Source organism: Acomys minous (genome assembly GCF_964271855.1).
Source record: "Acomys minous genome assembly, chromosome: 15".
Classification (NCBI taxonomy): domain Eukaryota; kingdom Metazoa; phylum Chordata; class Mammalia; order Rodentia; family Muridae; genus Acomys; species Acomys minous.
The window spans coordinates 98386115-98396522 of NC_140497.1; the positions used below are offsets into that span (position 1 = coordinate 98386115).

The window sequence follows — 10408 nt, forward strand, 5'->3', positions numbered from 1 at the left end:
AGACTGGTTAGCCAGTGCGTGGTGGAGACACGAGCTGGTGCTGGGAGGTGACACTTATGTACTTTTCCCTCACAGCATACCAAACAATCATGCCATCTGGAAACTTCTTTTCCTTCCTGTCACAAGCCCTGCTCCCCTCAGAGGAAGAGACCCAAGCCAAGCTACAGAGAACGAAACAAGGGGAGCAAAGATGATCCCACAGAGGGGAGCAGAGGCAGCCCCCCATTCTCAGTCTCACCCACTTTCCCATGTCCTCACCCCAACGCGCCCTCACCGCACGAGATCTTCAAACAATGCAAGCCTGGAGAGCGAGGGAAGCTGAGACTCAAAGCAACCCTTTCTTGTTTGACAGGGTCTTACTCGGTCGCTAAGACGGCCCTGAACTCAAACCCTCCCTCAGCCTCACAGGGCTGGCACTGTAAGTCGGCATGCGCCAGGCGCCTTCACGGAGTCAGAGAGATGAACAAGAAGTTTGCACAGCCTGTAATCCCAGAACTCAGGAGGCAGAGGCAGGCGGATCTCTGTGAGTTCGAGGCCAGCCTGGTCTACAAAGTGAGTCCAGAACAGCCAAGGCTACACAGAGAAATCCTGTCTTGAAAAAACAAAACAAAAGTTTTCTGGGGGCTCAAGGCGGGAGGATATTAGAGAAGAGGGTGTCCATCACAACACATGGAAAACGCAATTATCAGATTCAACAAACACTAACTCGTCAGCCCTATTCTATGACTTTATTACTTATTTTCAAGATCAGGTCTCCTTCATAGCCCCGGCTGGCCTCCATCTATGTAGATAAGATTCACACTCAGAGACCTGCCTGCCTCTGCCTCCAGCACACACAGTAGTGCACATGAGGCAAGCGTGCAGCTGCCTCAGTGCTACCCTCTCCAGCCCTACTCCTCGACTCTATTGGCCACTCCTCCAGAATGCAGACTCCACCTCAGGATGCTCAGAGCTGGACCTTTAGTTCCTCCTTCTCTTTGAGAATGTCTAGCTAGGAATTTGAGTTCTGGCCTCCACCGATCCAGTGCTAGGACTATAGACATGTGCGACCAGGCTTGGTCTTATCTTGTTTGTTTGTTTTGTTTGTTTGAAACAGGGTTTCTCTTTGTAGCCCTGGCTGTCCTGGAACTTGCGCTATAGACCAGGCTGGCCTCGAACTCAGAGACCTGCCTGCCTCTTCCTGGGATTAAAGGCGTGCACCACCACTCCCCAGTTTCTCTTGTTTTTCTAACAAAATTTCAGCCAATAGCACTAACATTTTTAGTTAAAGTTGCTGCATACACTAGGAGTTTGTGCATTTCGGGTAACATAGCAACTATGGACAGAAAGTCTCTGCATGTGTGAGAAACACTGACGCAACAGGTGCATAAGACTACGCTCTACTGTGACGTCCTCAGGGAACCCCAAAGAGCACGCTCTAGCGTTTAGGCCGTGGCTGTCTGGCGGCATCTATCCTGACTCTGTAAGCCTAACAGAGAGCCTGGCTGGATGTGGCTAGATCTGGAAGAGTGAACGCAGAAAAGGACAGCAAAAGAAATTCGTAAGCCAAAATCTTACATCTCTGGAGTCTTGGACTTGTTCTTGCCGTTGAAGAACTCAGGGAGAGCCCTCCGTTCAATGGCGTGAACACTGCAAGATAAATCACAACAGAATCAGCAGAGGGGTGGGTGTGTGTGTGTGTGTGTGTGTGTGTGTGTGTGTGTGCGTGCGTGCGTGCGTGCGTGCGTGCGTGCGTGCGTGCGTGCGTGCGTGCGTGCGTGCGTGTCTGTGTAATAGGAGCCCGAAGGGACGAAGGGAGAAAGGCTTGTAAGGCGGGGCTGATAAGCAGCTGCAGGATAAATCACAACAGAATCAGCAGAAGGTGTGTGTGTGGGGGCGGGGGGCGGGACAGGAGCCCAAAGGGAGAAAGGCTTGTAAGGTGGGGTCAATAATCAGCTCCGAACTGTAGAGGGGAACCCTAAAACTCCTAAAGACCTGGAGCCCCTCTAGAAGGGAGTGTGCCCTGTGAGTGCCACTGAGGCAGAAAAGTCTTATTTGGAGGAACCAGGACAAACAGCGCGCTGACTGGGAAGAGGGACGGGGATGAGCCGCAGTGATACCTGTTGTAGTCAAACCAGGCGGCGTAGCTGGGGATGATGATGTGGTGGGTCTGCTCGGTCACGTTGTCCTCGTGCAGGTCTGGATTCTTGGTCTGCTCCCCCTTGTTGCCCGTACTGCTCTCGTCCTCATCCTATGAGTACGGAGGCTGCTGGACACTCAGCATTCCCGCCCCTGCCCCAGCCCAGCACCCCCAGTTTCTCCTACACCCAGGAGCACGGACACTAACAACAGGGGGTGAGGATGAGCCCCACGGGCCCGGGGGGACTCTACATGGGCTGCAGCTGGGCAACAGCTAGGATTAATGTGTGCTGGGAAAACCCTGGGCGGAAGGGACGGCACAGCCTCTCTAAACTGGCTCCACCTTGCCAGTGGTCTCCATGCTCTCGTCGTCCTGTTCGTCTGGAAGGGAAGGGAAACGTGACATAAGGCTTGAGCCTCCAGAGGAGCAGGGGAGTCTGACAGGAAAGCTGGAGGGCCAGGGAAGGTGAGCCGAGCGCTCCTGGGCCTCAAGCACGGCCTACGGTAATGCTGCCTTACCCAGGTCAGTCACGGTGCCTCCTCTGACTGGAGCGGACTCGGACTCCTTCTTAGTGTTGACTGCCGGAGAAAGAGCCGCTGTGTTACACGTGCTGGCCAAGCCCAAGCCCTCACCTCTCGGCTAGCAGTGTGACGTAACTTGCTTTCTCAAAAACCTTTGCAACTCACTTGCTATTTCACTTACCCAGCCAATGACTTCATCTGGCTTCCTCATCTGTGTTATGAACACCGATGTTTTCTCCAGCCTCAAGCCCAGCATCCTGAGGACCATTCTAGCCCCTGACTGGTCCTTGCTTCCTTATTTGTTTTCCCTTTTTGTAATCTTTTAATGGACTGAATTTGATCTAGATCATTCTGTAGATAAGTAGTTAACCACCACCTCTTGATGTGCGGGCACCCCATGCCTGGTGAATGATTAGATCTTAATTAATTAATATTGTTGGTTTGTTTTTTTTCCCCAGACGTGTGCTACCATGCCCAGTGAGATATTAGTTAATATTAGTTAAATTTTGGAGACAGGGTATCTACGAAATCTGGCTGTCCTGGGACTTGTAGACCAGGCTGGCCTCCAACTTACAGAGCTCCCCCTGCCTTTGCCTCCCACGTGCAGGGATTTAAAATCATGTGCCGCCAGGCATGATGGTGCACACCTTTAATCCCAGCACCTGGGAGGCAGAGGCAGGTGGATCCCTGTGAGTTTGAGGCTAGCCAGGTCTACAAAGCAAGTCCAGGATAGCCAAGGCTACACAGAGAAACTCTGTCTTGAAAAACCAATAAATAGATACATAAATAAAATAAAATCATGTGCCATACGCCTAGCTTAAATAAAGATTTTTAAACTGTCTGCAGTGCTGGGGGTGGGGTGCAGGACGCTGTACCTGCGAGGCAGTGCTCCACCATAACCTGCACCCTCCCCCAACCTAACTTAAACACTTTAAAGCAGAAGAGACTGACTTTCTTCAAGTGAACGCTCAGGAGAAACAGCTTCCCAAGCCTCGCCCTGAAATGCACTTCTTGAGTACTTCAGGCTAGTGGACGGGGAGACGGACTACAATCCAGTACTGTCCGGCAGCCTCCACAGTGGGACCCTCATACAGGATGCACACGTGACAGAGCACAGCAGAGACTCGGTTTCTCTTGAAAGTTGCTCCTACCACCTTTTAGAGTTTTCTTTTCTTTCTTCTCTCTTTTGTTTTTTGTTGGTTTGTTGGTTGTTTTCAAGACAGGGAAGCCCTGGCTATCCTGGACTCACTCTGTAGACCAGGCTGGCCTCTAACTCATAGAGATCTGCCTGCCTCTGCCTCCCTAGTACTGGCATTACAGGCATGTGCCTGGCTACATTTTTCTTCCTCTAATTTACTCTATGACTATATGAATATGTGTGTGGACATGTGTAAAGGTGCCCATGGGAGCCAGAAGATGGCACTGGGTCTGTTGAAAGCTTCCTCTTAGAGTAAGCCATATGATGTGGGGCAGGAACGCCGGGTCCTCTGCAAGAGCAGTATTTTTCTTTTTAAAAATTCAAGTCTAAAGACGGGCGTGGTGGCACACGTCTTTAATCCCAGTACTCGGGAGGCAGAGGCAGGTGGATCGCTGTGAGTTTGAAGCCAGCCTGGTCTACAAAGAGAGTGCAGGACAGCCAAGGCTACACAGAGATACCCTGTCTTGAAAACCCAAAAAAAAAAAAAAATCAAGTCTATTATGTGTGTGTGAGTGTGTGCTTCTGCGGTGCTCTGAGGTCTGCACTGGTGTTATCTTTTTCACTTTCCTTTGTTTGAGTTTCTTCTGTGCTTGGAGCTCACTAATTCAGCTAGCCTGGCTGGCCCGCAGGGCCCTGCGATCCTCCTGCCTCCACCTCAGTGCTGGGGCTACGGCTCCAACCACCACATCCAGCTTTTTGTATGTACACTAGGGATCAAACTCAGGTCTCCATGATGAGCCACTTCGACAGCATTTTTTCCCTTCATATATCCAAGGCTAGCCTAGAACTTGCCATGTAGTGGAGGCTAGCTTTCACTACGGGCTTTCCTGCTTCACAAGTCCAGCGTTACAGGCTGTGGCACACTTCTGAGCACTGCACTCAGGGCTTCATGTGTGCTGCAGAAGCACTGACCAACCAGCACCCAGGACAGACTGGTTGGTTCTGTGTACGTGTGTGTGTGTGTGTGTGTGCGCGCGCGCGCGCGCGCGCGCACGCGTGCGTGCAAACGCATGTGCGCTTGCTTAAGCGTGAGCCTTGCTGCACGTGTGGAAGACAGAGGATAACTTCTGAGAAGTCAGTTCTCCATTTCCACACTGTTCCGAGGTAAAGTCCCTCTGTTGCTACTCACATATCATCTTGTGTGGGAGTGTTAGGACTACAGACACAAGCTACTGAATCTGGCTGTGGGTTCCAGGGTTCAAATTCAGGTCCCCAAGCTTGTGTGGCAAGCACTGTCACCCACTGGGCTGTCACACTGGTCCTTATTCCAGTACTTTTAATTTATGTATAGCTGTGTGTGTCCATGAGAACGTGTGCCGTGTGTGCAGGGGTCCACAGAAGCTGTGTGTGTCTGTGATAACATGTGTCGTATGTGCAGGTGTCCACAGAGGCTGTGTGTGTCTGTGATAACATGTATCGTGTGTGCAGGTGTCCACAGAGGCTGTGTGTGTCTGTGATAACGTGTGTTGTATGTGCAGGTGTCGACAGAGGCTGTATGTGTCTGTGATAACATGTGTCGTGTGTGCAGGTGTCCACAGAGGCCGTGTGTGTCTGTGAGAACGTGTGTCGTGTGTGTGCAGGTGTCCACAGAGGCTGTGTGTGTCTGTGATAACATGTGTTGTGTGTGCAGGTGTCCACAGAGGCTGTGTGTGTCTGTGATAACGTGTGTCGTGTGTGCAGGTGTCCACAGAGGCCGTGTGTGTCTGTGAGAACGTGTGCCGTGTGTGTGCAGGTGTCCATGGAACCCAAAGGAGGCACTAGATTCTCTGGAGCTGAAGCTATAGGCAGTTGTGAACTGCCTGACCCGGGTGCTGAAAAGCAAACGTGGGTACCTGGCAACAGCAAGCACTTGCACTTGATGAACCAGCTCATCAGTTTCCCAAGTCTGTTTAAAATGGTTTTTAAGATTATTATTTGTTTGTTTGAGACAAGGTTTCTCTGTGTAACTGCAGCTGTCCTAGAACTTTCACTGTAGACCAGGTTGGTGTCGAACTCACAGAGATCCACCTGCCTCTGCCTCCTAAGTGCTGGGATTACAGGCGTATGCCACCTCCACCTGGCTAGATTTTTATTATTTCTTTTAAATTGTTTTGAGATTTATTTTTACGTGTATGAGTGCTTTCCCAAATGTATATCTATGTACCATCTGGCCCGTGGAAGCCAGAAGAGGGGGTTGGATCCCATGGTACTGTAAATTAGACAGTTGTGAACCACCACTGTGGGGGCTGGGTATCAAGCCTGGGTCCTCCAGAAGAGCAGGAATTGCTCTTAACTAGTAAGCCAACAGTCCAGTCCCCACCCCGTTCTAAATAATAATGTTTGCATATGTTTTCTTTCTTTTTTGGGGTTTTTGTTTTTGTTTTTGTTTTTTTTTCAAGACATGGTCTCTCTGTGTAGCCTTGGCTGTCCTGAACTCACTTTGTAGACCAGGCTAGCCTCGAACTCACAGCGATCCACCTGCCTCTGCCTCCCGAGTGCTGGGATTAAAGGCGTGCGCCACCTTGCCTGGCTAGCAAATGTTTTCAAAATGGTCCTAAAGTAAAGATTTGGAAGCATAATTCGCCTTGAAATAATTTGCTTGATGTGAGTGTATAATCAAGAAGCAAGCCGGGCGTGGTGGCGCACACCTTTAATCCCAGCACTCGGGAGGCAGAGGCAGGCGGGTCGCTGTGAGTTCGAGGCCAGCCTGGTCTACAAAGTGAGTCCAGGATGGCCAAGGATACACAGAGAGACCCTGTCTCGAAAAACCAAAATAAATAAATAAATAAATAAATAAATAAATAAATAAATAATCAAGAAGCGACTAGGGTAGACAGCTCAGTTGGCAAAGCCCTTGCTGCCCAGGCCTGGTCAATCCTCAGGACCCATGAGAAAGGCCAAGCACAGTGGCACAGAACTGTAGTCACACTGCTGGGAAGCAGAGACAAGCATCCCTGAGGTTTACTAGCAAGGCAAACTAGCCTAACCCTGAAGTCCCAGGTCTGAAAGCACAAGGTGGAGGTTGGCAAGATGGTGCCGTGGATAAACGTGCTTGTTGCCAACCCCATGGAAGGAGAGAACCAGTTCCCACAAGCTGTCCTCTGACCTCACCATGTGCACTGTGGCAAGTTCACACAGGCACACACGCACATATGCACACACGTACGTTAAAAACACAAGGTACAGGCTCCTGAGGCATGACACTGGAAGTTGACCACTGGCCAGCACATGCAAATACAGACACAAAAGGGTTTGGAGGGCTGTGGGGTGTAGCTCAGTGGTGGAGCATTTGCTAGAACACAGGAGGTGCCTGGGTTGATCTTCAACACAGAAAAAGCAGAGTTTGCAGACAACTGCTCTGAGTGGTAAGGCAGGTCCACATGACACATGGATATAAGGCACAGAAGTTCAAAGGATAATGATAATTTCACTTAAAAATTCAGAAGGGAAGGGTATGTTAGGTCTGGAAAAGCGGCCCTTTAAGGAGCTGGGCACAGCAAGGGTGGGAAAGGGCGGGGTTGGCCCATACCTGTTTTGGGGAGGGTCACCTCTTCTACATTTGGGACTGGAGAGGGCTCGTCCATGTCTTTTGTCAGGTCTTCCTGCTCCTCTTCCCTGTGACCTCGCTTTGACTTGGTGTAAGGCGTTGAGGGTCTGGGAAGGAAATGAGACATCTGAGGCAGCTAGAAGGTTTTAAAGGAAAGCGAGAGAGAACCACTAAGGCCGAGCTGGGTGGGACAGGACCCGGCACACGCAGAGTACCGGGCTTCCTATCGGTGGCTAAGCTTTCCTTCGGTTCAATACCTGGGAGTACAAGCATCGAGCAGGCACAGGAAGATCCCCTCACCCTCCTCTCAGACACCAGCTAGAGGCCAGTGACGTAGAGAAATATTTGTGTTTCCTTTGACATCGGGCGGACAGGACAGTGCTGTGGGCCCTGGCAGGGGCTGCGTACCCTTTCTTAGCGTTCTTCTTCTTAGCTTCGGGGGTTGGCGAAGGAGAGGGAGAGCGCTTCCTTTTCTTATAGTTCCCCCCTTTCTTGTCTCGTCTGTCTGAATCTGGGCTGTTTACCTGCGCAGCAGAGAACGGGGTGAGCGCCAGCCTCCTGTGCCCAGAGAGGCTTCCTCTCAGGCTTAAGATGAGAGCGCTAGGAAAAAGGAGAATTTTCACCTCATCTGTCAACGTCTTGGCTGAAATCTTCTTTCGGCGGGAAACAGGGCTTTTGTCGTCACTGACTTCGTAGTCTTCCTCGTTCATCCACTCATTGAACGTGTCTGTGTCCAGGATCCACTTCGCGTGGACCTGAAGCGCAGAGGCAGGTCACGTTAGTTGCCGGAAGCCACGGCTCTGACTAGAAAGCCCAAGTGGACAGAGTGCCTGCTCCCACACCAGGGAGGTCTGGTCCTCGCTGTTCTTCCGGGGGTGGAGGTGCCAGAGCTCACCTTCCTAGGCTTCTCGGGCGTGGGAGCGTCCTCCACGGGTGCTTCGACTTCGCTAGCTGGGATCCATGTGTCGTAGCTGCCGGAAGAGATTCAGCGTGAAGCGGACAACGGACATCATGCTGGGCCGAAACGCAGCCCCGCGCTCTTCTCGCACTGCATAGCGATGGACCGCGGACCTAGCACGTACTAGCAAGCTCTACCGCTGCCTTCTATACACAGCCCTGCCATGTTACACTCACACAAAAATATCAGCTGTTGATCTGTCCAGCTGAATTGGGATTCTTCTTACCACAAAGCAATAAAAGCATATTATAAAACATTTCAAGCTGCTGGGTGTGGTGACTTGTGTCTATAATCTCCACACTCAAAGGTTGAAAAAATCCATGCAAGTTCAAGAGCAGCCTGAACTATAGAGAGAATTTAAGGCCAGCCTGGTCAGTGTCCCATTTATTATGGGAACTTGTCCCATAATAAATACGTAAATGAGGGCTAGAGGTAGCTCCATGGTAGAACACGTGATGAGCACAGGCCAACAACAAAACAGGAACAAAAACAGGTGCTCACAACACTTCTCACTCACAGGTGCTCACCACTCTCTCACTCACAGGTGCTTACCACTCTCTCACTCACAGGTGCTCACCACTCTCTCACTCACAGGTGCTCACCACACATCTCACTCACAGGTGCTCACCACACGTCTCACTCACAGGTGCTCACCACACGTCTCACTCACAGGTGCTCATCACACGTCTCACTCACAGGTGCTCACCACTCTCTCACTCACAGGTGCTCATCACTCTCTCACTCACAGGTGCTCACCACTCTCTCACTCACAGGTGCTCACCACACGTCTCACTCACAGGTGCTCACCACTCTCTCACTCACAGGTGCTCACCACTCTCTCACTCACAGGTGCTCACCACTCTCTCACTCACAGGTGCTCATCACACGTCTCACTCACAGGTGCTCACCACACGTCTCACTCACAGGTGCTCACCACATGTCTCACTCACAGGTGCTCACCACTCTCTCACTCACAGGTGCTCACCACTCTCTCACTCACAGGTGCTCACCACACATCTCACTCACAGGTGCTCACCACTCTCTCACTCACAGGTGCTCATCACACGTCTCACTCACAGGTGCTCACCACACGTCTCACTCACAGGTGCTCACCACACGTCTCACTCACAGGTGCTCACCACTCTCTCAGTCACAGGTGCTCACCACTCTCTCAGTCACAGGTGCTCACCACTCTCTCACTCACAGGTGCTCACCACTCTCTCACTCACAGGTGCTCATCACTCTCTCACTCACAGGTGCTCACCACTCTCTCACTCACAGGTGCTCACCACTCTCTCACTCACAGGTGCTCACCACACGTCTCACTCACAGGTGCTCACCACTCTCTTACTCACAGGTGCTCATCACTCTCTCACTCACAGGTGCTCACCACTCTCTCACTCACAGGTGCTCACCACTCTCTCACTCACAGGTGCTCACCACTCTCTCACTCACAGGTGCTCATCACTCTCTCACTCACAGGTGCTCACCACACGTCTCACTCACAGGTGCTCACCACTCTCTCACTCACAGGTGCTCATCACACGTCTCACTCACAGGTGCTCACCACACGTCTCACTCACAGGTGCTCACCACACGTCTCACTCACAGGTGCTCATCACACGTCTCACTCACAGGTGCTCACCACACGTCTCACTCACAGGTGCTCACCACACGTCTCACTCACAGGTGCTCACCACTCTCTCACTCACAGGTGCTCACCACTCTCTCACTCACAGGTGCTCACCACTCTCTCACTCACAGGTGCTCACCACACGTCTCACTCACAGGTGCTCACCACTCTCTCACTCACAGGTGCTCACCACTCTCTCACTCACAGGTGCTCACCACTCTCTCACTCACAGGTGCTCACCACTCTCTCACTCACAGGTGCTCACCACTCTCTCACTCACAGGTGCTCACCACTCTCTCACTCACAGGTGCTCACCACTCTCTCACTCACAGGTGCTCACCACTCTCTCACTCACAGGTGCTCACCACTCTCTCACTCACAGGTGCTCACCACTCTCTCACTCACAGGTGCTCACCACTCTCTCACTCACAGGTGCTCACCACACGTCTCACT

General features: G+C 51.6%; 1 protein-coding gene across 6 annotated transcripts in view; it reads right to left on the bottom strand.

Annotated features, from left to right (window-relative positions):
• Positions 1-10408, bottom strand: part of SMARCC2 (SWI/SNF related BAF chromatin remodeling complex subunit C2) — a 34639-nt gene that overhangs the window by 12655 nt on the left and 11576 nt on the right. For all 6 annotated transcript variants that reach the window (XM_084758475.1, XM_084758474.1, XM_084758477.1 and 3 more), the window contains exons 8-15: positions 8260-8335; positions 7988-8119; positions 7773-7888; positions 7347-7471; positions 2638-2697; positions 2462-2499; positions 2100-2230; positions 1558-1629 (exon numbers count right to left, since the gene is read on the bottom strand). In XM_084758475.1, the coding sequence (XP_084614601.1) occupies positions 1558-1629; positions 2100-2230; positions 2462-2499; positions 2638-2697; positions 7347-7471; positions 7773-7888; positions 7988-8119; positions 8260-8335 (750 nt within the window). The remainder of the gene's footprint in view (positions 1-1557; positions 1630-2099; positions 2231-2461; positions 2500-2637; positions 2698-7346; positions 7472-7772; positions 7889-7987; positions 8120-8259; positions 8336-10408) is intronic.